This window comes from Oncorhynchus mykiss, chromosome 3 (assembly GCF_013265735.2).
Source record: "Oncorhynchus mykiss isolate Arlee chromosome 3, USDA_OmykA_1.1, whole genome shotgun sequence".
NCBI lineage: Eukaryota > Metazoa > Chordata > Actinopteri > Salmoniformes > Salmonidae > Oncorhynchus > Oncorhynchus mykiss.
The window spans coordinates 62,854,456-62,866,716 of NC_048567.1; the positions used below are offsets into that span (position 1 = coordinate 62,854,456).

Genomic DNA, 12,261 nt, shown 5'->3' on the forward strand with positions numbered 1-12,261 from the left:
GCCATGAAGCCCTGGCAGCACTCACCCGGTTCTGTTCTGCTGTGCACCCTGCTCTGTCATCATCACAGATAAACTGAACTTCAGTCATTTTTTTTTACAATAAGATAAATTGGTCACTTCTTTGCAGGGGCAACTCAGTACTAAACTCCCTTCAGTACAGATTAGGGACAGCACTTGACTTGGGCACCTCAAATGTTCTACTGATTGAGCTCCTGTTCCTCTTATAGAATATTAGCTCAAAAGTATTGTGGAGCTCTTACACCTAAATATAAACAGTACCAACACACAAAATGAGTACCGTAACCTATTTCAAGTCAAGCACTGATTAGGGATGAGAGGAGAAATGAGGGAGGATACGAGAGATGAGGGAGGAGAGGAAAGAGGAGAGCAGAGACACATCATGAACACAACAGGTGCTGACTGGGAGTTGACTGTGAACAGTAACAGGTGCATAGCAGCTCCATCAAACAGCCTGAACACCTGCAGAGTAATGAATACTAGATTAACCTCAACTGTTTATAGCCAATCAAAGAGCATCAATAATTCAACCACACCACAGCAGACCTATCATTACGTTTCAGCATTAGTCTCGTATAGACATTCAATATCTATAGCAATACCTCTGTGTAAAGTAATTGTATACTTCTGCTTTGACTGCAAAAACACACAGGCGTCAGATGTATGAAAACAGTTATTGCTTTATTTCCCCAATAAGATTCAAAGTGAAAAGAAGGGGCACTATGAAAGGAATCTGGGAAGAGAGGAGAAACATTCAAGTGTATAAAACATATACAATGGCTCAAAACTGGAGTGAAATCAGACAATATCAGACAGACAGACAGACAGACAGACAGACAGACAGACAGACAGACCAAGAAAACACATAGACAGACACAGACAGACAGGCAGTGCACAGCATCTTTGCATTCATCCAACATTAGGAAAAGTGACATCAGGTGCCCAGCAGTCAGACTGGTCTGTACAATATGCAGTATTTATCTATAGTATACAAGGACAATGACGACATCTAAACTGCAAAATATGAGTGAGGAACTTCAGCTCAACACTACGATGATCATGCTGGAGAATTTGAGGGTATGTCCAAAAACATTTGAAATATTAACAGTCATTTATTGTGAGAAAATATAGGTAAAAATATTCAGGGACATTTGTTCCACAGAATGAAAACATGTATTTATTCTATGGTAAATTCATGAACAAGTAAAAAACGTGATTGAATGAATGACTGTTTGTAGAGCAGGGTCTGTGGAATGGGCCATAGATGCACAGTATGTCCTACTCAATTGGCTACAGTTCTGCCTATATGGATTTGATCTGCTGTAAAGAAAACCAAGTGATTACTTTTTCTTTCTTTTTTACATGGGGACTCCTTTTTCCCCCATCTCAACTAGGAGTTCTGACCCTTTCTTTTTTACATGGGGACTCCTTTTTCCCCCATCTCAACTAGGAGTTCTGACCCTTTCTTTTTTACATGGGGACTCCTTTTTCCCCCATCTCAACTAGGAGTTCTGACCCTTTCTTTTTTACATGGGGACTCCTTTTTCCCCCATCTCAACTAGGAGTTCTGACCCTTTCTTTTTTACATGGGGACTCCTTTTTCCCCCATCTCAACTAGGAGTTCTGACCCTTTCTTTTTTACATGGGGACTCCTTTTTCCTCCATCTCAACTAGGAGTTCTGACCCTTTCTTTTTCTATTCCTGACCATTTCAGGAATAGACCATTCACAGTCTAGCGAATGTAACTTAAAATGTGCAGAGTTTTTCTAACTTTACTGCTGGTAAAACATCTACACAATCCATAGGTTATAGACTCACCTATTTCATTCTGGTTAAACCTCCAAAGTGACATGTGCAGTTACATCGAGATTCGTGTTGAAGGTGTTCATTGATTATTTTGACTTGTCTTTATAATAATTGTAGAAGTTAAATAATTATGTTAAATATATTAAAGAATTATGTAGAGGTAATTACTGTAAGCAGCACCTTAAATCCCCACAGGATTCAGATCTATTGAGTGAACATTTTTCGTACAGCAAAATGATCCCAGATCTATTTCTCAGTAATCTCTCGTGGACAGATTACAGAAACATAAACGGTAGGAGCATCTGACCAAATTACGCAATATTTTAGTTCTGGGATTAATTTCCCAGTGACTAGTAAACGGTGCCAAATCTAAAGTTGAAAGTAGGCCTACAGTTCTCAGACCCAGGTTAAGCCTACACCTGGATGGAAAAGCATGCTCATGTTTTTTAGTCCAGGACTAAATGTAATATGTGTTGGGTGGAAACTGGGCCCTTAGTACTAGATCCCATGTCATAATGGTATCATAATCAGTAGGCTGGTTATTAGGGCCGCCTTTGATCTGTTACTGCATGTGCGATTCTAACACTGCAGTGACTTATCCAAACAGATTGGAAATTGGTCTGCCTTTGAGGGGGCTGGTTGGGCTGGTCTCCCCCCTTTCTCCCTCCTCCACTCCCTCCCCCGTCCCTCTGAAGGAGGTGCTGTGGATGATCTGGGTCTTATGGCGTCCCCGGTGGAGCCGTGCGTTGATCCGACTCAGAGATGACTTCCTCTGAACAGCCTTGCTCCTTCCTGCCCCCCCTCCCCTCACCTCCCCCCCCTCCCCTGATCCGTTCAGCAGCCTCAGTGGGTTCAGGTTGGACTGGAGAACTCTGGGTAATCTCCACCGCCCTTGTGCCCCACTGTCTGCGTTCTCCGTGTCTGATTCTCCTCCTCCTACAGGGCTGGTCCCACCCCCTGGCTCCAGGGCTGCAGTAGAGGGGGCTCCAGGGGGAAGGTACTGGCCAGCTCTCCTCCCACTGTAGTCTCTGGCCTCTGGGTCTACAGACCACTGGTCTACCAGCACATGCACCACCTGACAATCACAGCACAGAAAACTTGATTTAAACCACCTAACAAGTACGCCACAGAAAACAATATCAGTGGACAGGGCAGGGCAGGGTGGAGGGCAGGGCAGGAGGAGAGCACCTACCTGTGTGTGTCCATGCATAGCAGCCAGGTGAAGGGGAGTGTACCCAGCACTAGAGCGTACATTAACATCCACAGGGACATTGTTCTGCTTGGCATGCTCCAGTAGCTGTGTCAACAGCTCCTCGTTGCCCTGCTTGGCAGCCCAGTGGAGGCAGGAGAAGCCCGTCACAAAGTCCCTCTTGGTCAGCAGGCTGGGGTCCAGGATTAGCAGCGGATACAGACTGTCCCACTGGCCGTCCGAGGCACACAGCATCCACTCGTGCTCCAGGGGGTCCAAGGCCACTGAGACACAGTCCCCGTCTGCAGACGACAGGAGAGAGGTGGAGTCACCGTCGCTCCTGACAGAGTCTCTGAGACGAGAGCCGCGGTTGATCAGAGACCGACGTACCTGGAGACAGGCAAAGACAGAAAGGAACAATTAGTAGGCTACATCTCAGAAATGGCAGCCTAAACAACCTTAGGCCAGAACCAGTGTTGAAAATCTGTACATACAATAGAATAAAATAAAAGTGTGAGTAGTCTACCTGTGGGGAACTGCTCATCATCAGCTCTATGAAGTTCCTGCGGCTGCTCTTGGGGGTGTTCCAGTCTCCATCCAGTCCCTCCCACCCACCGTCCTCTGACAGAGCGCTGGTCAGCAGAGCCTTCTGGGAGCCCCGGGAGGTCCTCCTACTTCCCCTCACCTGCACCTGTCCAGCCAAAACACTTGAGTCTGTCCCCAGTGCTGGAGCTGACTCTCTCCTCCTCCTGTCTCTTAGCTTCACCTCTCCACCTGAGAAGGTATCATCACTAACTTCTCTAAGCTTCACCTCTGTGACTCCAACTGAGGTAACATCACTAACTTTACCTTCCTCTAGGCAGCATGGATGATGAAGATTACCGTTTGATTTCATGTCATTATCAAGCCAAGATAGGGCATCGGGTGCATTTGAGTCTTTTTCAGGTGAATCACATTTATCACTAGAATGTCCGTTTCCATCTCGGCTGACATTGCTGCTCCCATCCCGTTCTCCAGATTCAGATAGTGGGCGGTCCCTACCACACACCCCGTTGCCGTTACTCTCTCCATCGTTGCCAGGGTCTGTGTGCTTCACGGACCTTGTGCTGTTTTCCTTCAAACACACGAATTTCATTCCATCCTCCAGTTTTATGAAAGCAACGCTGTCAACGTGACGGTTCAACCTTTCATTGAACAGTGTTTTCTTTGACGCATCACTTTTCCACACGGATTCAAAATGATCAATCAGGTCCATATGTCTGACCAACCCTCCTCTCTCCGTTAGGAACTCCAGTACGGCTTGTTCTGTGCATTCGGTCGCCATTTGGAATAAATTGTGGAAATAGCCAACACAATAATAACAATTTAAAATGTTTCTTTCCCACGTTGCATCGTTTCATCCGTGCATCACTAACAGGTTGAAGTACGCCGATAACAGCATATTCATTATCACCATCATCCTAATCCCTACTCTCCGATTCTCTCCTCCAAGAGACAAACCGTGTGTGACAGACAGGGGTCGCAGTAGCATCAAAACATCATCCCCTCCCATAGCAACGTAATTAGAGATCAGTGAAACTGGCATACTTGTTTGGCCATTTTGGATCCAAAGTTCTGTTTGAAATTAACAGGGGTTCCATCCCTGATAGAGCCACCATGGTAGCTGTGGAAGGTTTTCATTTGGATGATACCATTGTGTTTAAAGAAGGGGTTACCAATCATTTATGTAAGTGCAACGTTATCTACAATCATACAAACCGCTGCTGTTCACAAAGAAAGTGAAAAATTCCCGAAATGAAGCCTAAAATTGCGTTTTATTTATGTGAATTGCAGAGTTTAAAAAAAATAGGGGTTCAACAAGGGTTCTTCTAAGATCCTCAAAGTTCCTTGAAGAACCTTGGGGTTCTTGACACCGAAAAATGCCCCCAAAAGGTTCTTCCAAGAACAGTCCTAGCATGCTTGCTATTATGAAAATCGAATTATTGCTTGCGCCGTGCCCAAGAACAGCCCTTAGCCGTGAGATATTGGCCATATATTCAATTAAATTCAAGGGGCTTTATTGGCATGGGAAACATGTGTTAACATTGCCAATGCAAGTGGGGTAGATAATATACTAAAGTGAAATAAACAATCAAAATTAACAGTAAACATTACACATACAGAAGTTTCAAAACAATAAAGACATTACAAATGTCATATTACGTATATAAACATATATCACAAACCCCCGAGGAGCCTTATTGCTATTATAAACTGGTTACCAACGTAATTAGAGCAGTAAAACGAAATGTTTTGTCATACCCTTGGTGGTCTGATATACCATGGCTTTCAGCCAATCAGAATTCAGGGCTCAAACCACCCAGTTTATAAAGGGAAATAATGCACGCTTTAGAATGCCCTTCAAGGCTATCTGAAAGGAGTATTCAACAATGCCTGGTATAAGTTAGAATATGATAAACACTATTGCTGCATTGGGTGCAGATGACTAAACTGCTCCCTTATTTTGTGTGTGTCTATGTCTACAGGTATACTGACGAGGAGGCACACAAACGTATGTGCAATTGGTGTTGGTTTGCTGCATAATGTTATGCAGATCACGTGTATCATCTACAGTTAATTGTAATGGTTTCTCGAAAACCTTGTAGGACTCTTCAATGAAGATCCCAAAGGACTCTCTACATTATGGACAAGGTAATGTGTATGAAAACCGTTGTCAAAAGTGAATACTTTTTTTGACCACAAAAACCAAGGTATGAATACTGTCATGTGTAGGTTTTGTTAATCATCTGTATAATTATAATTGTCTGTACTCACAAACTTCATCCTCCCTACACCTCTGATGAATATAACAGGAAACCTGTTCGATCACCATGCACTGCAAAAGGATTCTGGCTATGGATAGCATACAGAGGACGTTCAACACATTAACATCAACATGCAAGGTGATGTAACCATTGGACTTGGGGCTGTGCTGGGAGATGACCTCATATTTGGATTTTAAAATATTGCTTTGCCATTAAAATTATAATAAACACGGACAACTAAAATATTGTGTTATTGTTATGCTGATCAATAATAATAATAATCATAATAATTCGATATTTTTTCTACATTTCCTCTGCTGTGTCCTGGTGCGCATTCAGCAGGATACAATGTTTTGGAATGTTCAGATATAACTATGTAATGTAGCTAGAACAAACATGCTTCTCCGACAAGGAATCATTTCTTCTCTATTAATTTGGCATTTCTGTTGGCATTTCCATCTGCAACGTTTGGCAAATGAACGTGGCCCTGGCCATTGTCCTCATGGAAATATTTGTGGTTGCAGTGTAGTACTGAGACACTAGAGGGCGCGAAACAACTGCTTTAAACTATAGAGAGAAACTGCCATGCACTATGATACATTTCTCGTTCAAAAGTATTTCTCATCCTCATTATATAATTTATGTATTAAATAACGACCAATAGAACACTCAGAATATCAACAAAGAAATCTAGATATTTTCATCAATCTCTCAAGAATGTATGCTTTATTCTTTTCAGCTATGTTTCTAGTGGTCTGTAGACTATTTAAAGGGTGTTTACTGCCCTACTGAGATGATCTATGATCTTCAGTGTTCTCTTCATGAAGCTCTATGCCCTTCTCACCTTCTCCTGACACCCTGCTGTGCTGCCTGGCTGACTGCCACACACACAGATCTGGAATGTGGCCAGTTGATGCGTGGAATCTACATAAATACAGTATCTGCAGCAGCTGAGCTGTGCGTGTTTGTTTGTATATAGAGGTTTTAGGCTTGGTGAGGGACTGAACAAGATCAAACCTATCTTGTGCCGGACCAGGGGTGTTTGTGTGTGTGTGCGTGGAAACAGTGGATGAAGCATGTGCATGGGTAGTGGGTTGGAGTGGGTAGTGGGCTGGGTTGACCTTGTTGAGGAGGATGGGATATCTGGGTTGGGGTGACCTGTATCCTGAATAGAAACACACCAACACAGAACCTGGCATGCAGAAGTGCTGTTGGCATCAGAGAAGGGTTGACTAGAATGGTGATCAGTGTCCTTACAGCCCAGTTTCCTAAACACACACACACCTCTAAACCCTGTGATGACACACACACAGTGTCACACACACACCTCTCTACCCTGTGATGACACATACACACAGTGTCACACACACACCTCTCTACCCTGTGATGACACACACACACACACACACATGCACGCACACGCACACACACACACACACACACACACACACCTCTCTACCCTGTGATGACACACACACACACACACACACACACACACACACACACACACACACACACACACACACACACACACACACACACACACACACACACACACACACACACACACCTACCCTATGATGACACACACACACAGTGTCAAACACACGCACACCTCTCTACCCTGTGATGACACACACACACAGTGTCAGACACACACACACCTCTCTACCCTGTGATGACACACACAGTGTCCAACACACACACACCTCTCTACCCTGTGATGACACACACACACACACACACACACACACACACACACACACACACACACACACACACACACACACACACACACACACACACACACACACACACACACACACACACACAGTGTCACACACACACACCTCTCTACCCTGTGATGACACACACTCACACACCTCTCCACCTATATAGCATGTGTGTCAGCCAGGCCTTAGCTTCACTCTAAATGCAAATAGGTGTGAGGTGATTATTCCTGACAGCCTTGCTGTCACCCACCTCCACCGGGACAGAGAGAGGGAGGAAGGAAGTGATGGAGAGGAGGGAGGGGAGGCAGTAGTGAGATAGCATGTTTGTCAACAGGCACGATGCGAGACAGGTTGTATTAAAACAAAGGCATTTATTGCAAAAATGCACTTGACATGAAAAACCAACCAAACCACGAGGTCATCATTACGAGACAATGTTTAATGATCACATGATCACATGGTAGAACGCTGGTCACCAGCGGAGGGCAACTCTGGCACCCACGAAATATAAATAATCTGGACAATATACAGTATCAGTCAAAAGTTTGGACACCGCTACTCATTCAAGGGTTTTCCTTTATTTTTTACCATTTTCTACATTGTATAATAATAGTGAAGACATCAAAACTATGAAATAACACATATGGAATCATGTAGAAACCATAAAAGTGTTAAACAAATCAAAATATATGTTATATTTTACATTCTTCAGAGTAGCCACCCTTTGCCTTGATGACAGCTTTGCACACTCATAGCATTCTCTCAACCAGAATCATGTCACCTGGAATGCATTTCAATTAACAGGTGTGCCTTGTTAAAAGTTAATTTGTGGAAATGTTTTCCTTCTTAATGCATTGTGTTGTGACAAGATAGGGGGTGGTATACAGGAAATAGCCCAATTTGGTAAAATACCAAGTCTATATTATGGCAAGAACAGCTCAGATAAGCAAAGATAAACAATAGGCAATCAATACTTTTAAGACATGAAGGTCAGTTCATTTGGAAACATTTCAAGAACGTTGAAAGTTTCTTCAAGTGTAGTTTCAGAAACCGTCAAGAGCTATGATGAAACTGTCTCTCATGAGGACCGCCACAGGAAAGGAAGACCCAAAGTTACCTCTGCTGCAAAGGATAAGTTCATTAGAGTTACTAGCCTCAGAAATTGCAGCCCAAATAAATGCTTCACAGAATTCAAGTAACAGACACATCTCAACATCAACTGTTCAGTGGAGACTGCTGATCTCCACATGTGTGGTTCCCACCATGAAGCATGGAGGTGGTGTGATGGGGGTGCTCTGCTGGTGACACTGTTGGTGATTTATTTAGAATTGAAGGCACACTCAACCAGCATGGCTACCACAGCATTCTGAAGCGATACGCCGCCCCATCTGTTTTGTGCTTAGTGGGACTATCGTTTGTTTTTCAACAGGAAAATTACCCAAAACACACCTCTAGGCTGTGTAAGGGCTATTTGACCAAGAAGGAGAGTGATGGAGTGCTGCATCAGATGACCTTGCCTCCACAATCACCCGACCTCAACCCAATTGAGACGGTTTGAGCGAGATGGACCTCAAAGTGAAGGAAAACAAACCAACAAGTGCTCAGCAACAAGTGGGAACTCCTTCAAGACTGTTGGAAAAGCATTCCAGTTGAAGCTGGTTGAGAGAATGCCAAGAGTGTGCAAAGCTGTCATCAAGGCAAAGGGTGGCTACTCTGAAGAATGTAAAATATAACATATATTTTGATTTGTTTAACACCTTTTTGGTTACTACATGATTCCATATGTGTGATTTCATAGTTTTGATGTCTTCACTATTATTCTACAATGTATAAAATAGTACAAATAAAGAAAAACCTTGGAATGAGTAGGTGTGTCCAAACTTTTGACTGGTACTGTATAAATATATATATATATATATATTCTTTATTTTCTGTTGCAGTAATGTAACACTTCTCTTGTAACACTTCTCTCATAGTTAGACAGCATTAGATTCAGCATGAGAAGTCAGTGGTACAGTACTCACACCAGACAATCTGTAAAGTCTTGTCAGTGGTACAGCACTCACACCAGACAATCTGTAAAGTCTTGTCAGTGGTACAGCACTCACACCAGACAATCTGTAAAGTCTTGTCAGTGGTACAGCACTCACACCAGACAATCTGTAAAGTCTTGTCAGTGGTACAGTACTCACACCAGACAATCTGTAAAGTATTGTCAGTGGTACAGTACTCACACCAGACAATCTGTAAAGTCTTGTCAGTGGTACAGCACTCACACCAGACAATCTGTAAAGTCTTGTCAGTGGTACAGCACCCACACCAGACAATCTGTAAAGTCTTGTCAGTGGTACAGTACTCACACCAGACAATCTGTAAAGTCTTGTCAGTGGTACAGCACTCACACCAGACAATCTGTAAAGTCTTGTCAGTGGTACAGCACTCACACCAGACAATCTGTAAAGTCTTGTCAGTGGTACAGCACTCACACCAGACAATCTGTAAAGTCTTGTCAGTGGTACAGCACTCACACCAGACAATCTGTAAAAGTCTTGTCAGTGGTACAGCACTCACACCAGACAATCTGTAAAGTATTGTCAGTGGTACAGCACTCACACCAGACAATCTGTAAAGTCTTGTCAGTGGTACAGCACTCACACCAGACAATCTGTAAAGTCTTGTCAGTGGTACAGCACTCACACCAGACAATCTGTAAAAGTCTTGTCAGTGGTACAGCACTCACACCAGACAATCTGTAAAGTATTGTCAGTGGTACAGCACTCACACCAGACAATCTGTAAAGTATTGTCAGTGGTACAGCACTCACACCAGACAATCTGTAAAGTCTTGTCAGTGGTACAGCACTCACACCAGACAATCTGTAAAGTCTTGTCAGTGGTACAGCACTCACACCAGACAATCTGTAAAGTCTTGTGAGTGGTACAGCACTCACACCAGACAATCTGTAAAGTCTTGTCAGTGGTACAGCACTCACACCAGACAATCTGTAAAGTCTTGTCAGTGGTACAGCACTCACACCAGACAATCTGTAAAGTCTTGTGAGTGGTACAGCACTCACACCAGACAATCTGTAAAGTCTTGTCAGTGGTACAGCACTCACACCAGACAATCTGTAAAGTATTGTCAGTGGTACAGCACTCACACCAGACAATCTGTAAAGTATTGTCAGTGGTACAGCACTCACACCAGACAATCTGTAAAGTCTTGTCAGTGGTACAGCACTCACACCAGACAATCTGTAAAGTCTTGTCAGTGGTACAGCACTCACACCAGACAATCTGTAAAGTCTTGTCAGTGGTACAGCACTCACACCAGACAATCTGTAAAGTCTTGTCAGTGGTACAGCACTCACACCAGACAATCTGTAAAGTCTTGTCAGTGGTACAGCACTCACACCAGACAATCTGTAAAGTCTTGTCAGTGGTACAGCACTCACACCAGACAATCTGTAAAGTCTTGTGAGTGGTACAGCACTCACACCAGACAATCTGTAAAGTCTTGTCAGTGGTACAGCACTCACACCAGACAATCTGTAAAGTCTTGTCAGTGGTACAGCACTCACACCAGACAATCTGTAAAGTCTTGTGAGTGGTACAGCACTCACACCAGACAATCTGTAAAGTCTTGTCAGTGGTACAGCACTCACACCAGACAATCTGTAAAGTCTTGTCAGTGGTACAGCACTCACACCAGACAATCTGTAAAGTCTTGTCAGTGGTACAGTACTCACACCAGACAATCTGTAAAGTCTTGTCAGTGGTACAGCACTCACACCAGACAATCTGTAAAGTCTTGTCAGTGGTACAGCACTCACACCAGACAATCTGTAAAGTCTTGTCAGTGGTACAGCACTCACACCAGACAATCTGTAAAGTATTGTCAGTGGTACAGCACTCACACCAGACAATCTGTAAAAGTCTTGTCAGTGGTACAGCACTCACACCAGACAATCTGTAAAGTCTTGTCAGTGGTACAGCACTCACACCAGACAATCTGTAAAGTCTTGTCAGTGGTACAGCACACACACCAGACAATCTGTAAAGTCTTGTCAGTGGTACAGCACTCACACCAGACAATCTGTAAAGTCTTGTCAGTGGTACAGCACTCACACCAGACAATCTGTAAAGTCTTGTGAGTGGTACAGCACTCACACCAGACAATCTGTAAAGTCTTGTCAGTGGTACAGCACTCACACCAGACAATCTGTAAAGTCTTGTCAGTGGTACAGCACTCACACCAGACAATCTGTAAAGTCTTGTCAGTGGTACAGCACTCACACCAGACAATCTGTAAAGACTTGTCAGTGGTACAGCACTCACACCAGACAATCTGTAAAGTCTTGTGAGTGGTACAGCACTCACACCAGACAATCTGTAAAGTCTTGTCAGTGGTACAGCACTCACACCAGACAATCTGTAAAGTCTTGTCAGTGGTACAGCACTCACACCAGACAATCTGTAAAGTCTTGTCAGTGGTACAGCACTCACACCAGACAATCTGTAATGTTTTGTCAGACAAACCAGAAAGACAGTTGACCTGAACACACTGACTCATGGGAACACTGGGGAGCAGGAATAGCAAGATGGGTGCTGTGTGGTGACTGAATCATGTGGAAGTGCTGCATCTCCAACAAGGAGGTGATTTAGCTCCACAGAAAAATAGTAGAAACAGACAAACAGGCTGGCATTTTGGG

At 43.7% G+C, this 12,261-nt stretch overlaps 1 protein-coding gene and 1 long non-coding RNA gene across 2 annotated transcripts; one reads left to right on the top strand and one right to left on the bottom strand.

The window, feature by feature from the left end:
* Positions 1–1,423: 1,423 nt before the first annotated feature.
* Positions 1,424–4,540, bottom strand: LOC110520358 (ankyrin repeat domain-containing protein SOWAHC-like). The gene is made up of 3 exons (XM_021597620.2): positions 3,540–4,540; positions 3,017–3,403; positions 1,424–2,899 (listed from the first exon to the last, which is right to left on the bottom strand). Exons 1-3 carry the CDS (start codon positions 4,335–4,337, stop codon positions 2,420–2,422), a joined length of 1,665 nt encoding a protein of 554 aa, XP_021453295.2. The 5' UTR covers positions 4,338–4,540; the 3' UTR covers positions 1,424–2,419.
* Positions 3,758–6,043, top strand: LOC118964307. The gene is made up of 3 exons (XR_005051352.1): positions 3,758–3,843; positions 5,539–5,704; positions 5,866–6,043. It is a non-coding gene; the product is annotated as an uncharacterized LOC118964307 (long non-coding RNA).
* The last annotated feature ends 6,218 nt before the right edge of the window (positions 6,044–12,261 follow it).